The 17,934-nt window shown below is 40.7% G+C and overlaps 2 protein-coding genes across 2 annotated transcripts; both read left to right on the forward strand.

Annotated features, from left to right (window-relative positions):
• The first annotated feature begins 2,771 nt into the window (after nt 1-2,771).
• ctps1b (CTP synthase 1b) lies at nt 2,772-14,285 on the forward strand. The gene is made up of 18 exons (XM_079226982.1): nt 2,772-2,902; nt 3,778-3,958; nt 4,215-4,385; nt 4,570-4,670; nt 5,205-5,321; nt 5,432-5,515; nt 6,648-6,728; nt 6,985-7,136; nt 7,416-7,548; nt 7,748-7,836; nt 9,651-9,745; nt 10,652-10,714; nt 10,854-10,897; nt 10,985-11,081; nt 11,164-11,219; nt 11,426-11,522; nt 12,320-12,464; nt 12,811-14,285. Exons 2-18 carry the CDS (start codon nt 3,793-3,795, stop codon nt 12,893-12,895), a joined length of 1,776 nt encoding a protein of 591 aa, XP_079083108.1. The 5' UTR covers nt 2,772-2,902; nt 3,778-3,792; the 3' UTR covers nt 12,896-14,285.
• A 1,386-nt stretch (nt 14,286-15,671) lies between these two features.
• Nucleotides 15,672-17,347, forward strand: rab42b (RAB42, member RAS oncogene family). Its single transcript, XM_079227788.1, has 2 exons — nt 15,672-15,892; nt 16,733-17,347. Exons 1-2 carry the CDS (start codon nt 15,675-15,677, stop codon nt 17,175-17,177), a joined length of 663 nt encoding a protein of 220 aa, XP_079083914.1. The 5' UTR covers nt 15,672-15,674; the 3' UTR covers nt 17,178-17,347.
• Nucleotides 17,348-17,934: the final 587 nt, after the last annotated feature.

Genomic DNA, 17,934 nt, shown 5'->3' on the forward strand with positions numbered 1-17,934 from the left:
CATTATCCAGCTACCATTTGCCGCCACAGCCACTGTTTATCCAGCCCACCAAGCACATGAGCAGCCATAATGACACTAATTGCCCAAGAGCTCACTTTTCCTCTGAGTGGTTGTGTACTGCATTGTGCCTTAAGAGCCATCTGTGTTCCCGTCTTAAATCGATCTGCCTTGCACATTCCAAAACTACAAAAGGACAGCGAAAGGCACCACTCCCATTCATAAATAATGTGCATGAGGTGCGGGGGATGTAGGCTACTGTTTCTTTGTGTGTCTTTTTCAGCCAGGAGTTGGACCTCTCCAGCCTACTGGAGGTATGGGAGAGTGAAGCAGCTCATGACATCTGACCCCAGTGCTATCAAACTTCATAGGGTGGAGATGAAGAAAACAAAAATCTGCCAACACTGACAGATATTTTACTTTAGTAGTGTTTGTAATGCTAATGTTAACATCGACATTTCTTACTAAATTAATAAAATAAATCTGCATTTCATGGTCAAAAATTGATTAAAACGCCATCTACTGTTATGAATCAGCCCTGATTTAAACCGTTTGTGGCTATTTTCCAAGCTACTGTAGCTGTCATATTTGTCATTAATGCATCAAAGCTTTAGTCATATGGAAGTTGGTGTGGTATTATCTCTCAGGCTCAGACCTGGGGGTGAAGTTACATTTGATATAGAGTAGTACAGGTGTTCAGTTACTACTCCTTAAACATTATAATTAGTTAATGAAGAGTGAATGATGGATTTAAATGTGAGTGAAAACAGCCAAGATATTTTAGAGTTATTTAATAGAACTTTTTCACATTAGCTCCAGGAAATATTAGTCAACATCCCGTCTTCTGATTTTGAGTAAATTATTATAGACTTCAGTAACAGAAACAGTAAAGTTTTCCATTTTCAAGGGAAATGTAATATTTCAGATATCTACGTAAAGAGGTAAAAATGAAACACCAAAGTATGGTTTACATTTTGTACTAACTTGTCATTTGCAAGTCCATCACCATTTCAAATGTTGATTGTGAAAATAAATGTTATTTGGAAATGGTTCAAGGCAAACAGCAGCCAGGTGCTGCGGAAACCCTCAGAAAGAAAAGCAAATAAGCATATTTCACAAAATGACAAACTATTATTTCAAAATGTTTGTCTTTCAACCAAACTGAAACAAGAGCCCATAAACACGTCACTTTTAATTGCAAAATGTTATGTCCATTTTGATAGCAAAGTAAATCAATCTTGTATAAGCTCCAATATTCTCTCAGTATTCACATCTCCAGACTCATTGGCTTATCTTGCTTTTTGTGGAAGGGAAAACAAGTACAATATAGACAATAAGTAAGAAACAAGGATGAACTGTCGCAGCTGACTTTAGACAGTCAGATATACAATCAAAACCCTTTGCAAAACATGGCATTATATTGTTATCTGTGTCAGAAAGCCAAAAGATATTGAAGGTCCAATGCCGTGCACTGCCATCCACTGATGTGTTTCACAAAAATGTATAATCAAGGAGGTAGAACTACCTTTGAATGGCCCTCTCTGTTATTTCAAGATTGCAGAGAGATGAGGGAAGCACAGTACTCTTCATGCAGGAGGTTAATGTGTGTCTTGTGAGATGTAATTGATGGGAACAGCTTATGAAAATGAGGTGGCAGGGATGAGGTCTTTAATTAGATCAAGATTATGGACAGAAATGAATTAGAACCACCACTCTCACTACCCACAGCAAAACCGGAGGAGCGCGACACTGAATACATGAAGACCAACTTCAATATCTTACAGACAGCATTTACTGAATCGATGGGTTTACGAGGGACCATTGCTCTATTTTGTACTGCTTCACTTCACCAAACCAGAATCTGCTTACAACAGTATCAATCTCCGTGTTGCTATATCTGATGCCTCATTTACCCCTTTACAATCACAAGGTTCAATATATGTGAATAACTATGTTAAAAGCTCAATTTGGCATCAAAATATGCTGAAAATGCAACATAGAACTTACATGCCATCTAGTGGTAAAACTGTTAATAAATTAACTGATGTACATATAGAAGAATAGGAGGTGACAGAATTATGATAAGAATGATTATGACAAATAATTTAAATATTTTAAAAGTAAAAAATTAAATATATATTTAAGATCATATTATAAAACAGTCATGAACAAGCATGTACACAGATGTCAGCTATCTGTACAAGAAAAGGCAATGCAATTTATTTTCCGTTTCAATAAGTCAGATACATTTTTAAGATAAAATACATTAATCCAGAGCAAAATTACTGTGCAGTAGTTGCAATGCGAAGTGGAAATGGAAATGTAATATAATAGACACATTAGCCAAAAACAGGTTGACAGTAGACCACACAAATATATACAGATTAATGGTCGGAATCAGTCTAGGTTGGGTTGCATGTGTGCACAGGATCAGATCTGAAGTTAAGGTAGTGTAAGAGTGCATGGTTTATACAACAAGTATTATTAGTTATCAATATTCATTGTATTATACTAAATTGCGCTAGCATTGACTTTGAATTACATTCACTTCAATGCGTGTAACGTCACACGGTGAAAAAGCCGCTGTGACCCACGTATGGGATATTGCGCCCACAGAGCAGGCTCCCACGGTAACCGTCCCTGACATTCGTCCAGCTGATTGGTGAATCCTTTGGGGCGGTACCCTAAGAGCTGCCTGAGAGGCTAAGGAAAGGGCATAAACAACCCACAGACTGAAAGCGGAAAGAAACAAACTGTTCTAGCAGAAGTGGATCGTCTGTCTGTCCGACACGTGTTTCTACTGCAGCCGGAACGTAGAGGCGGACGCTTCATAAACTAAAGTAGTCAGGGGAATTCACAACAGTTACTGATACCAAACGATAACGCCTTTCTCTTTTTCCGGAAGGTATGTGTGTGTGGTATTAGCGGCTAAAGTGGTGCGCTACAGAGTCAGATACAAATGCTGCCCAGTGTATCGTTTAGGTTATGTCTCTAAATGCATCACAATTAGCTAACATTAGCGAGTTTAACTAGCGTGTTAGCTGCGCAAGTCACGCAGGCGCTTCATATTCACTTAATGTTTTATTATTATTTTAACATTTCGTTAAGACGACAACAACGCAAAGTTAACAGTCATTCTGCAAAACTGGTTGTGACAATTTAAGCATTTTTGTTGAACAATAGCTAAGCTAGGTCAAACGTCCTCCAGTTTGACAGCATTGTATGCTCTTAATGATGCACTGTATTCATTTACTTACAATTAGGATTTGGCATTATAATGACACGGTTGTTGGACTTCCGAGTCTCCTCCTTCACATGAGCGGGCTTATTGTGTTGGTGGTATTTCCCGCCTTTGCATTTCAGGTCATGTGGTTAACCTCAACCCTAAAACGTGCAGTTCTTGTAAGACGTGAACTGCTTTAAACACGCACCTCCTGGTGTTTTGTGTGTGTTACCCGCTCAATGTCACCATGCGTTATGGGTCTGGGTCACGCGAGGGCAGATGTAAACAAAGCGATAGTCTCACCTCGCCCACGTTTCAAAACTCATTCATGTAACCTGTTCCCACCGCCATGCTGACTGGTTTTAATATGATCTATCGCTGATCCATGTTCTGTCACATGGGTAACATGTTTGAAACCTCAGGGATACAACAACGTTTTGAAGTTTGATTGGTAAAGGAGCACTAGCATTGTCTGTATTGCATCATTCATCTCACAAGTTGAGGCTTGTGGGCTTTAAAAAAAATTCAAGATTCTAATTGTGTTGTTTTGTTTTCAGTGTTCGCATGCCACTATGAAGTACATCCTGGTTACCGGTGGTGTTATATCTGGTATTGGAAAGGGCATCATTGCCAGCAGCGTGGGGACAATCCTCAAGTCCTGCGGTCTTCATGTCACAGCCATCAAAATAGATCCATACATCAATATTGATGCTGGCACCTTTTCGCCATACGAACATGGTGAGTAATCGGGTGCTTTCAACAAGGTTTCTATTGGTTTGAGCTATCATATGCTGTTTAATTGTGTGCTTAAATCCTGCAGTTAATGTGACATGATGTGTTGTGCATGTGCTCTTGTGGTTAGACAGACAACCCTGTTGAGTGGCATGGGGTCCAGCTGTTTCCATACAATAGATAGTAGTTGTTGTCAGTAAGCAAAGCACTGAATCAGTTTTCACTAAGCCTAAGGTAAATTTATATATTGTTTGTGGTGCAGGTGAAGTTTTTGTTCTTGATGATGGTGGGGAGGTGGATCTGGACTTGGGGAACTATGAGCGTTTCCTAGACATCCGTCTCACCAGAGACAACAACCTCACCACTGGAAAGATCTATCAGTCGGTCATCAACAAGGAGAGGAGGGGAGACTACCTGGGCAAGACTGTACAAGGTGAGTGAGTACAACTACTACAAAGCCCCCCATGACCGTTGAAATTTTGCACCCCTACCTTTGGCCATGGTTTCGTGCCAATACATGCGGCAGAGCATCAGCTTTGCTGTATTCTTCTACACAAGTATGTTCGGTGAGCAGTGATTGGTTTTATATCACTTTTATTCTGTAAATCTGTTTTCAGTGGTGCCCCACATCACAGATGCCATACAGGAGTGGGTGATGAAGCAGGCCAGGATCTCGGTAGATGAGGATGGTGTGGAGCCTCAAGTTTGTGTCATTGAGGTAAGTCAGTCTTGTAGGTATTTGTATCTGTTCTAATAATTTGTTGAGATTTAGATGTGTTGCCTGAAGCAATATAAAATAATGGCACCGCTCAGCAAGCAGAGGAATTGCTGAACTTACACAAATAGGTCTGTCGGCAGAGTATAACAAATATTTTGAAAGAAAAAAAACTCTGGGGATTAAAACATTGATTTGCTGAGAAGTCTGTCAAATTTCACTCCTCTGCTAGCCCAACAGTAAAACAAAGTATTTTATTTCCTAACATGTTTGACAACATATACTGTAGAAGTATATCATCCTTGCTATATTTGCACTTGAAACGGACCAAATCTTCATACATGGTTAAATTATTCCCCTGCCTGTTATTTTATTGTGGCATTAATCAAAAAACCAGCTCTGACAGTATTATTAGCTCAGTACAGCGAATGACATTTGTACTTTCTAAGGGTGTGGCGTTAGTACAGGTTCATGAGAACCAACCTGTGTGTTTGTGCATGCAGTTCCGTGGTCTAAACTAGTGTTTCGTGTCAACAGTTGGGAGGCACAGTGGGGGACATTGAGAGCATGCCCTTCATAGAGGCCTTCAGACAGTTCCAGTTCAAGGTGAAGAGGGAGAACTTCTGCAACATCCATGTCAGCCTGGTGCCACAGGTATGGCTGTTCTGTTGTTTGTTATTGAAGGGGAAGGGATTAGAGAATAAACCTTTTTTTTTGTCACATTTAAATTACAATTTGAGATTAATTAGCTTTTGTGTTCTCAGCCCAATACCACAGGAGAACAGAAAACCAAACCAACCCAGAACAGTGTTCGAGAACTCAGAGGGCTGGGCTTGTCTCCAGATTTGGTGAGTAGATTATAATTTGCTCTTAAAACTTGGCGTTCCCTTCTGCACCACGGATGTAAACTGGCAATTAATCTACTGTCCCTGTATGTGTAGACAATCTATGTCCAATAATTATTGGTTATGTATTATTCTTATGCTTATGCTGGACACAATCAAATATGACATATTCAACATCTAAAATTGTATTTTTAGTGTCCATTAATCAACTAGTGATACCCCTCGGTACCCGGTTCTAAATGGGAACTGATGAAACGGTAGTAAATACCCGGAGTACCGAAGGTACGGAGTGAGATCTCTACAGGAAAAAAGCAGCATTGCAAACCTCCCAAGTCGCCTCACGCTAGCAGCTACAGGGAAGATGACTCGAGTGAACGAGTGTCATAGGGCTGTTACACTGTTTATTGTTAAAGGCCTGCACTGAACCCCTTAACGGTAAAGTCAAAGGGATTTCGGTAACAACTAATAAGTCGGTCAGTGTACTATATTGAATTGTTTGATACAAAGTTATTAATGATAGCAGCTGTGTTATAAATGTATGTTATTTTGACACTGCTAGTCCCACTACCACTCCAGCCAACACGCCGTAACAATAATTGTTTCTTTGAGGGGCGAACGGAAGAACTTGCTCGGACGCGTGTTCAAGGCTACAAACAAATAACTGTCCAGTGTGCTGTAATTCTTTGGATCTGTTAATCCATTTATTCAGTTTCACATTGTCGCCATAGCATTGCATGTGCATTGTTCCATCTTATTCCTCCCAATGAATCTGAGCATGCCAGTCACGCTCTCACACCAACACGACCGAAGACTGTTAGCGTCCCGTCCCACACACCTGATTCTCAACACCAGGCGCTTCTATATGCACTTCTACATTAATGCTCAACCCTGTGTTTAATGTCCAAACTGTATGTATGACTTCACCTTGTGTTTCCTTCAAAGATAGAATAAAACAAACAAGCTACATCATCTAGAAGGCTCCAAAAGTATTTACAGTATATCGGAACATTTGAGCCTATACCAGTCATGCAAACATGACACCTTTCAGCTAAATTTGTTTTGAATCCCCATGATTAGCTTGCATGCCCTTTATACCCATGTGCAGTTGTAAAACAAACATATTTGTCCTTTGCAGATTATGTGCCGCTGTTCATCGCCCCTTGAAACGTCCGCCAAGGAGAAGATCTCCATGTTTTGTCATGTAGAGCCCACACAGGTAAAGTACAGTGACTTTTTTTTCTACAACAAACAACATACTTTGAAGCTCTTCATCAGTGGTTTTGGTATATTAAGAGGTAAACGGTACATATTGAAGGGACATGAGTTGGTATCAGTTAAATTGATATTGACTTAAACTATCATCTGATGATGTTACACACAAAGCTCCAGCATGTATTTTGAGAACTTGCTGCCTTAAATGTTGACATTGGCTGATGAAATTTAAGTCATTCATGTTTTGTAATTCTTTCCAGGTGATCTGTGTCCGAGATGTCTCCTCAGTCTACAGAGTGCCCCTGCTGCTGGAGGACCAGGGTGTTGTGAGCTACCTCTGTCAGCGGCTGAGCCTGCCCATCGAGGTGAGGCCCAGAAAGATGCTCACAAAGTGGAAGGAGATGGCCGACAGGTGAGGACGTTTGTCTATGTGGCTGTTAACCTTTTCCAACGTTGTGTCTTTCTCAAGGGTTGTCAGGAAATGGTACACAAATAATTTACCTTTTTAAAGTTATGGACCAGACAGTCTGATCACACAGGCACTTTTGGGGATTGAGAATGTTGAACTTTGATATGTTGCTCGGTCACGACGGCGCACTGTGAAGGTTAAGCCACTGAACATTTAATTTTCTTTTGGATAGCTGTTTGATGCACCAGATCGGTGCTGTGAATCATCTTGCTTTCTCCTCAGATCTGCCCGTCTCTTGGAGCATGTCTCTATCGCCCTGGTGGGGAAATACACCAAGTTATCCGACTCCTACACCTCCGTTATCAAGGCCCTAGAGCACTCGGCCCTTGCAGTTAATCACAAACTAGAGGTTAAGGTATGGAATCAATACACATATTTTTATGTTTTGTATACTGATTTTGCGACATTGAATTGCAGTTTGTATTAACAGTTGCCACAGAACGCTTGTAAAACTGGCATAATACCCAACCGTTTAACCATATTTAAAGAGTAGTTGGCATCATTTGACCGGAGATCAGTCAACATCATGGCCAACACGCTGTTTGTTATTACAGTACATAGACTCTGCAGACCTAGAGACTACCACTCTGGAAAATGAGCCTGTGAAATACCATGAAGCCTGGCAAAGACTCTGCAGTGCTCAGTAAGTAGACACTCGTAGAATGCCACATGATGGCAGCAGAGTGCTGTCATGCCCAGTGGTTTAAGCACCTTTATAAAATGGTCAATGACTTCTTTCATTTTGTAGAAATTCACAGGATTTTATTACATCTTCATGTATAGATTAAACCTGCAATGTACGGTGGGGGTGGGTATTAACATGGGGCCAAAAGAGAGAAGAAAGCCAAATCAAATTATGAGCAATTATTTCTTACCACAAAGTCTCTTGCAAAGTTTTGCAAATACAACAACAATGATGCTAGATAGTGACTTTGTCTGACAGCCATTTGTATGTTAATGAACTAGCTGACCTGATGGCATTTACAAATAGCTGTCCAGCATTTTGCCCCTTCAAGTCTGTAGAAACAAGGAGTTGTATACATGGATCAGCAGAAAGTGGTTTGTGCCATGGGCAAATTTGTAAACATGTGAAGAATAAATAATTTACTCCATATGAATGTGAATCCACATCCAGAAATACATATTGTCTGAATAGGGGTATAGAATTTAATAATTATTTGTATTGTTTAAAGTAGGGCTGCAACTAACGATTATTTTAATAATTGATTAATCGGTTGATTATTTTTTCGATTAATCGATAAATCAGATAAAAAAACAAAAAGCATTAATTTCCAACCCTTTATTCAAAAACAGAACTGACAGTGTTCAGAAAGCACAAACAGGTTGCTCCTTGAACATCCCTGAGCTGTTAATTAAAAAAATAAAATAAAAATGGACTAACACTAAAAACATACACATGTATGCTTTACATCTGCCAAATGTGAGCCCTGTAATTGATCTCCTTGGAGCAGAGGCTGCATTTAGCATACTCTGCTTTATCAATATGTATGAAATACTGGAACAGTGGGAAGCTGTACTGCTCCTCTCACGTCTGTTTGGACCTCGACCTGCCTTAAACCCTTTCATTCACATCATCTGATCAATATCTGGGTCTCTTATGGCCACGACATCACGTTGTTGGCTAAGCCCAACTACGTGATTTGCTTCATTCTACTTTGAGTTAAAAAAAATAAAAACCTGCAGCCAGATCCGTCGGTGTGTCGGTTTAACGTTAACGAGTGACTGCGTGAACTGAACCAGACCGGGGGGGTGACGGCATGTTTCATCACGTTAAGCAAGACTGAACTGTAACGGAACATAACGGAACTTTAACGCCAACACAACCCAAACACGTTAGCTAACATGATAGCAAGCTGACTAGCTTCCATTAAAAACAAGTTTGAGGGAAATTAAGATCTGGAGACATCTTTACTCTGATTGGCCAAGACTTGACACGTCAAAGATGTTCTATTTTTGCGAAGATCCCGATCTAAGCCTTTCTCACTGTCTCACTCCAATCTCAGACACGCTGGCAGGCCAGTTGCTCTGCGCCGGGGGGTTTTTCTCCGCGACTTATTGACTGGCGTAATAATCGCGCGACACAACGAATCGATAATGAAATTCGTTGCAACACTTTTGTTAATCGATTTTTATCGATTCGTTGTTGCAGCCCTAGTTTAAAGCGTGCAAGTTCAAGCGCAGCATCATCTTAATGTCTGTCTTTGAGTACAAAATTGGGATTTGTAGTATATTTTGCACTGTCTAGTCAAATGATGATTTACAAAATCTGCTGTAATGTGTCTTAAATTGTACCTCTCGGGCTGTCTTTATTTTTCCCGTCGTAACACTATTATCAATAATGTTACTCTGTATCCAGGTGTTCTTATATTGTGTGTTTGATAATCTGGACTAATTTCTGACATTAACGGAGGCTGTCTCTTTCCTTCCTCCCCACAGTGGTGTGTTGGTACCAGGAGGTTTTGGTGTGAGAGGGACAGAAGGAAAGATGCTCGCTATTAACTGGGCAAGAAAACAGAATAAGCCTTTCCTGGGTAAGTGATAACCTATTGTAACTGAATGCTATAAGAGAACTAGATCTAAAAAGGTTCCCTCCAATGTTGCTTAAGACATATTCATTTTTTGTATTTTGGTATGCAGCTTCATATTTGCATTACTGTCGATTAGACAACAAAATGAATCGCTACGGTTTCTCTAAAAAAGTATTTGCTGTTGCATTGATTTACAAAACTGAAACCTCATCAATTGATATTAAAGGTTTGCTATGCAGGATTTAGCTAAAAAATAATAATATGAAAGACATATGGTCAAGGCTCCTGTAAACTCACAGAACACATTTTTGACCATAAATCATGTATTGACATACTACATTTGTGACATACTAAAATTGTGTGACAATTTCACACTTTTTTTGTTTTGGATGTGTCCGGGACTAACTAGGCGTCTGCCTTTTGGGCACTGGGTGTGTAGACCAATGATGCATCAAAGAGCTGTCGTATGTGATGCTGCAGGTGGTACACTAGGCTGTGTTCTGGCAACGGCGGTCAGGATGCGTGCGCTTCTGGTGTAGTTGAGCCAGAAGAGCAGAGGTCAACTTTGAATGTTGCGTTTACAAGCAACAACTTCTGCAAAGTACAACTTCTACCTGCAATATAAAGCTACACAGAATGAAAAACGTGTATTTTATTGGCACATCAGAGTCCTGAACTCAAACCAACTGAGAACAACACTTTAAAAGGGTGTATAAAGATGTTAAAGAACTATGTGACTCAAAGCTGAAATTAGTTGCTTTGTTTTTTTAACCACTTAAAATAATCCCTTTTCAAATGCTGTCAAGTTAGACTATACAAGATCCCCACTTTGCAAACCATTTACGTGGCTGTCTTAATGTATGACTCCTTCTAATTGTGCAATAATCCTGCTGGTCTTGATTTGTGCAGGAGTGTGTTTGGGCATGCAGCTGGCAGTGTGTGAGTTTGCCCGCAATGTTCTCGACTGGGAAGGTGAGTAATTACACCATTTAGCTGGTGACACTCTGTTAAAATGAATATGTTCTTTTGGTTTCTACTTTAATGATGAATGAACCGTAGACCGGTTGGGAAGTTGAGCTTTGATCAGTTCAGCTTATCTTATCTGTTTCAGATGCCAACTCCACAGAATTCAATCCAGAATCTACTCACCCTGTGGTGTGTTCTTTTCTTTTGAGCTCATATCCCATCATATCAGCAGAGACTTTACCAGAATAGTTTTAACATCCCATTTAATCTCGACAGGTGATTGACATGCCAGAGCACAACCCAGGGCAGATGGGTGGGACTATGAGGTTGGGGAAGAGGCGGACTATTTTCAAATCCAGCACAAGTGTACTGAGTATGTATCCTCCTAGAAATAATGGTGGACTGTTTGATCACTTCAGCTTGTGTTTTTGATGACGCTATTTTCATTGTTTTAGAAAAACTGTACGGAGGCGTGGAATTTGTTGATGAGAGGCACAGGCACAGATTTGAGGTAAAACAAGGTTTCAAAAACCTTTTTGCATGAGTACAAAACAAATGCAAACTCAAGTAAATGCTGCAGATACTTGAGGCCCCATTTGATTTGAATCTGATGTTTTTTTTTTGTATCCAACCTTAGTGTTGAAGTATATAAGATTACCTCTAGCCCTTATTTCTCAGAAACCTTTCCTGAATCCTTGAACCATTTGCTCATTTTAGGTGAACCCTGAGCTGAAGCACCATTTTGAAAAAAAGGGTTTTCAGTTTGTCGGCCAGGATGTGGAAGGAGAGCGAATGGAGGTCATTGAATTGGAGGGTGAGTGTTTATTGAAACCGAATATCCACCTGCTGTTGCTCATGATTGTGGTAACGCTTTTCTAGTCTTAGTGCCCACTCGCCCATTTACACAAACACGTGCTTCATAGATATATAGATACTTTATTCATCCCCAGTTGCAAATTTGTTTGTGGAGATATATATTACATTACACACAATAAAATAGCAGAGCCAAACATATTAATTTAAGAAAATTAAATGATAAAGAAAATATGTGTGTGTGTGTGTGTGTGTGTGTGTGTGTGTGTGTGTGTGTGTGTGTGTGTGTGTGTGTGTGTGTGTGTGTGTGTGTGTGTGTGTGTGTGTGTATATACAGTGAAAGCAGTGCTAAGGTTATTAATGATTCAATTAAGGGAGGATCTGGCCAGAGGTGGTTTATTATAAAGTCTCATAGCAGTTGGCAGGAATGTTCTCCTGTATCGGTCCTTGTGACAGCGGAGCTGGATGAGTTTGTTGGAGAAAGGGCTCTGCTGTCCCTGCACTAGATTTACATTGGCAGACGCTACCATACAAGGTGCCAGCTGCTCATCAGGAGCAATAAACATGCACACCCAGTAGGGGGCAGTTTGGGGTTCAGTATTTGGCTATGTTTGACATGTAGACTCCATCAACACTGTTTCTTCAACATGCTTGGCCTCAAATTGTCCTCCTTTGGTAAATATGTTACATAGCATACACCACAATTAGCATATGACTTGCATGAACCACATGGGGAGCATAATATCCTGTAGGAGGTTAATATGCCTGTAATAATCTCCTGGACTTTGTTGTTTTCAGATCATTGTTACTTTGTTGGAGTGCAGTACCATCCAGAGTTCACCTCCAGACCCATCAAACCTTCTCCTCCATACTTTGGTCTTCTGCTGGCTGCTGCAGGAAAACTCCAGAGCTACTTGGCCAAGGGCTGTCGTCTCTCTCCACGGTAAGCTCTGACACAGCAATGTGTTATTTGTTTGAAGTTTAGAATACAATTACTGTATGATGCTCCAGCAGTTCATAATGTGTGTTTTTGGTTTTAATCAATCCCTTTACACCATACTGTTATATTGTTGGCATTTTTATGCGTCATTGAATTTACTCAAATGTAGTTGACTTGTCAACCCCAATGGAAATTTACAAGCATATTTTTATTCGGTGTCATAATCAACTCTCTTACATCGAGTTTACAGTGACAGTACATCATCAATGCAACTGCAATCACAATAAAGCAATCCCTGCCTGGCATTACTGCTATAAAACTCATTTTATGCTTTCATCTTGTATTACAGGGACACTTACAGCGACCGCAGTGGCAGCGGCAGCAGTTCCCCTGAAGCAGACATATCTGAGCTGAAGTTCCCCTCTTTGTCTTGAGACTAAAGCCATGTAGTTGTTGTGTTTGTGTGTCACTCATGCAGATAAATGCAAGGCCCAGAAAAAAAGGAGGTTTGCTCTTAAATTATGCAATAAACAGTTTTTTCTTTTATGGGTACAATAAGTTGTTACTGTAACAATTTAAACTAAATATATTAAGTCTTCACGGATTGTATAAGGGTGAAGAGATGTCTTGCTGTGATCTCTTTTGGGGCTTTGAGTTGCTCAGAGAAAGTGTTTATGGGGAATTGTAATAAAAGACATGTTGAATGCCTTTACAGAAAACATCTGTAGGAATGAGGGGAAAAACAGAATAGAGTGAGACTTGACTGGTAAATCATCAGTCTCTCGGTACAGAGGCTTTAAGATCATGATGCTTGGGCAAACGTGTGAGGAGATGGATAGTTTATTTTGCAGTGAAGTATAGAACAATTGAGACAAATTAATCTGCTCAGAATAAGCAGATTAGTTTGCAGCCGTGTCAAAAAGTCAGTCTGCATATCAGGTTTGTTTTTGGGACAACCGTCCTGCAAATTAATCCAATCCGTTGTATGAAAACGGTATTACTTAGGACAATTGTTTGTGAATGTATTGCCAGAATCTTGCCTGTTTATCATAGTTAGACATATCATTGAAATGTTTTATCAATGTCTTTTTTTTTGGTTAAATGCCAGCTTTTAAGTCACCACTCGGTTATAACAGTTACTACACAAATGTGAGTAAGCCATCCTGTTTTTAATTGATCTTGCACACTATTTCATGGAGTGTACAAGTAAAACATGGGTATACTGCATATACATGAATTTTCTTTTTCATAATAAGGTGGATGGTTTAGGCATTGGCCAATTTGCCATAGACAATGGGTTTTCCTGTCTTGATGAAAGTTGTAATAGATATTGCCCTTTGGGGTGTTGGAACTTTAAGTTCTGCCTTAAACCTGAACGGATCAGTTCTGCTTGCATGGTTGAGACCGTTTACCTGCTTACATCGACAACATAGATTTTGAACTCACTGACCCAGAACCTAAAATAAACGATACCGATGCTGATCTGACAAGCCGGCCAACTTTAAATGACACTTCAGATAACTGTATGCACTGAGAAAGCAAGCTTGGCATATGAGAACTGATGTCTTAAAACTGAAAGAAAAAATGTACGATTTGATCTCCAAACTGGAGCAGCTAACTAGACCGTGCGCGTCAAGCTTTCATATTACATTTTCGCTTTGAGTCTTGTTAAATTTAGTACACCTGGATAGTTATGCCTTTATTTATCTGTTGGTGACCCAAATATGAGAAACAAGCAGTATTTTTATATTCATGCGGTTTAGGTGCATGTGTGATGCAATGTGTGTACACTCTGAATAAATCTACTTTTATTCCTCTTGACAATCTGGCCTTTATTCTTTGGGGATCCTAGCGTGTTCTGCTTTTTATCAGTCACTGTAAAAGGACATGCAATAATACTCGCACATGTCTGAAAGAGACTTGAACAGCTTTGTCTTCACTGATGCCACTATTTTCTGTGTTTTAAATTGGGAACACTTGAAACCATTGGTCTGTTTACTGTATTTAGGTACAAAATGAAGTGCTCGTCACTGGAGGCGGTCTTTTTCATTTCATTAAAATATTTCAACTTCAGTTTTAACAAACCCTAAGTTATTTAAATGTGTTTTCTTTCTCGTCAGTTCAGGACTGATATGTAGGTATTTTCATTTTGTATTCTCAGTTTATATTTTGACCTTTAATAACCCCTGTGTGCAATACTACAATAGCCACACGACTAGATTAAAGAAAGTAGACCTGTAGTCATTACTAAAAATAATATGAAACCTCCCTATTGTAGAAAAAGTAATTGGATATTCTGAGCCGTTCCTCCTGTTTCCCCGAGGAATGTAGAACTGTATTGTCTTTAACTTCTGTTTTTAGGTGGCAATGTTCCCTGTACAAACAAGGCCATAAAGTGATAAGAATTGCTGCAAATCGTGTGGGAAAACAATTGCCCTCACTCATCCTCAGCGTCTATGATTATTAATGACTACATGAAGTTACGAGCTGGCGACCACAGGAAACAACATGGTTTGCCTTGATATGGTATTAAATGCAACTACAACTTCCTTATAATGCCCCCTTTCCTTCAGCATCCGGTCCTCCCATTCCACAAAAGCCCTCCCTGTGTCCTTATGCTGCCCCGCCTTTTGTCAAGTATCAACAGGCAAACTTCAGAAGTCCACACCCCTGCACAGCACACTCATGCACATGCCTGCAGTAGCAGTGGAGATCAGCAACTCGGATCAGAGCCGCAGCTGTATTGGAATCTACTTTGTGGGACGCATTTCTCCACATACCTGCTTTTGAGGAGGTTTTGACGAGCCACCGGGGGATGAGACTGAGGGACTTGTGATGCAATCATCAACTGTATAGGAGTTTGGGGATGACTGTCAACACTGTCTGCTCTACTGATAGTGAGGTTTATAAGTAGTGGCTGCTGTGGTTGTTTCTCAACATTTGGAGTGTCAAAGATAAAGAAGCAACAGGAAGCTGATGTGGGATTGCTAGTCTCTTACAGCTTTCAACTTGTTTTTAGTAAGTCTCTTTCTCCATCTCCCACGACACTATCTAGGCTGTTCAATACATTCTTCAACCATTCCTAACCTTACAACAGCTTTCATAATTCCTACTGTATATATCTTTTTTTGTGTGTCTTCCCCATAACTTCTAGACACTCCTATATCCCCACAGGCTGTTTACAGTCATCACTCTTTTCCACTACCAGCAACAATGGACCTGACTTTGTGGCAGTACCAGTTCAGGATCATCATGCTGGGGGACTCCACAGTGGGCAAGTCTTCCATGCTGAAGCGTTACACTGAAGACCTGTTCCTGGAGTCCATCAACCAGACGGTGGGTGTAGACTTCTATGTTCACTTCCTGGAGGTGGAGCCGGGGGTCCGTGTTAAGCTTCAGTTCTGGGACACAGCTGGACAGGAGAGGTTCAGGTGAGGATGCACCAGACGTTGTCGCACGCTGCCTCTTTGTATAACAGTAATTATATGCATATTGGAAAAAAATATCCCCCACTTCATGCAAATATACTAAACAAATAAACTATCACTGGTTATTCCATTCACACCGGAGCTGTTCATCAGTGTTTGCTTTCAGCTATGACTGTGTATCCACCCTGTCACCCTCACAAGATCGGTGTGCAATGTTCACAGAGAGGCGTGTGTGTAGTGCTTCAAGGGGGAAAGGCAGATCTTAGAAAGGGCATTATTCTTCATGAGCAGCTTGCTCATCAAAGAAGCCTGAATACGTTTCATTCAGTCTTTAAATTCATATTATCTGTTCTCCAGATGAATGAACTGTAGCTAATTGCAAACTGTGTTTACCTCCTCTATGCATGCTATCTGTAGCCTGCTAATCCCACCTGAGTCAGCTGAAAACTTAGCCACTTCAGGTTTGTTTTTATAAAGAAGTAATGAAGTAAGTTTGAACCACGAGCTGCTGGGAGGCCCGTTCTCCATGCCTTTCATCTACTTTAAGTGTTAAGCCACTCACGGGGAAACTGCATACCTCTGGACAGCTTCATGATTAGGGTGAGGGGAAAGAAACAGTGATTATCAATTCCTTACAAAGAAAACAGACTCTTTGTCAATCAACTTATCTAAAACAAAAGCTCAACTCAAACAATGCAGATAATCAGTTGATTATTTGCTTACTGAAACAGGAAATTCATTGAAAACTAAGTCTGATCTGTGCAGAACCAAGTGAGGGCTTTGTGAGGTTTTCATGTGGTGAAATTCAAACCTCCTCTGTCTGTGTCTCTCTTCTTTCCTCAGGTCAGTGACCCGTTCTTATTACCGCAACTCAGTCGGAGGTCTGCTGGTGTTTGACATGACCAACCAGGCCTCCTTTGACCATATTAAGGAGTGGCACGCCGAGGTGTGCGAACGAGTGCAGCCGCATAAGGTTCTGTTCGTCCTGGTGGGGCAAAAGAGTGACCGTGATGATCAGGGGGAGAGGGTGGTGAGTCTGGAAGAGGCTGAGAAGCTGGCCGGGCAGCTCGGGGTGCCCTATGTGGAGGCCTCTGCCAAGACGGGTCAGAACGTGAAGGACGCCTTTGAGCTGCTCACTCGACGGGTCTACCAGGGTCTGTTGAGTGGAGAGGTGGAGCTGCAGGAGGGCTGGGATGGTGTGAAGTGCTCTGCACCACGGGCGCTGCAGACGCAGAGAGCCACCCTGGCACAGCCCAAGAAAGCCCCACCGAAGAAGTGTTGCCGTTAAACTGTGGGCTGGTGATAATCCCCATGTGCTCTTGGGTCGCTGTCGAACCGAAACCCAAGGAAGGCCCCCCAGGACGTTGCATCTATGGTGGAAGTTTACTGTAATAACATCATGAAACACGGAATTTTGCACCTTTGCTGTGAAGATACAATCTTAACCATTTAGTAATGTCGGACTGATTTTGAGAAAATATTTTGTGTATTTGTATGTACAAAGCTTTGACATTCCTGAAATGGCTCAAGATTTAACTTAAGAAATAAAGATATTTGTAACTGATACTTTTTGCCATGGTGCAATGTTGTTTGGTCGGTTAGACGGCCTCTTTGGTCCAAACAGAAGAACCTATAAACCTGTAAAACTATATTTAAAGGATGGCCATGACATTTTGCAACATTCGTGGTCCCCTGAGAATTAATTTGGCGATCCCCTAACTGTTCATCTGGCACCACCAGCGGCCTGACCTGTTTGGTTTTTGGTGACATGGATTGCTGTGAAAATTGAATCCAGGTGTTCAAGGTCCCTTAACTTTCAATCTAGCGCCATCATCAGGCCATTTAAATGTGCCTAATGCTTTGGTTTATGAAAACTAACGACATTCACAGATGTACTTTTGTGCTAATCGACAAATGTTGGCGTGCTAACGAGCTAAACTAAGGTTTGAGGATGTTGAACATGCTAAATATATCAGCATCTGCTAGTGTTTAATTGCCGAGTCTATGAATGTTTCTCTCAATATGAAACAGAGGTCCATGCTACC

The sequence above is a fragment of the Taurulus bubalis genome, assembly GCF_910589615.1.
Source record: "Taurulus bubalis genome assembly, chromosome: 12".
Classification (NCBI taxonomy): Eukaryota; Metazoa; Chordata; class Actinopteri; order Perciformes; family Cottidae; genus Taurulus; species Taurulus bubalis.

Excerpts from the sequence above, each read along its gene's own strand:
- ctps1b (XM_079226982.1), top strand. The coding sequence starts at position 3,793 with ATGAAGTACATCCTGGTTACCGGTGGTGTTATATCTGGTATTGGAAAG. Across the intron at positions 3,959-4,214 it reads CTTTTCGCCATACGAACATG|GTGAAGTTTTTGTTCTTGAT; the intron begins GTGAGTAATCGG and ends TTTGTGGTGCAG. Across the intron at positions 4,386-4,569 it reads CCTGGGCAAGACTGTACAAG|TGGTGCCCCACATCACAGAT; the intron begins GTGAGTGAGTAC and ends ATCTGTTTTCAG.
- rab42b (XM_079227788.1), top strand. The coding sequence starts at position 15,675 with ATGGACCTGACTTTGTGGCAGTACCAGTTCAGGATCATCATGCTGGGG. Across the intron at positions 15,893-16,732 it reads GCTGGACAGGAGAGGTTCAG|GTCAGTGACCCGTTCTTATT; the intron begins GTGAGGATGCAC and ends TTCTTTCCTCAG.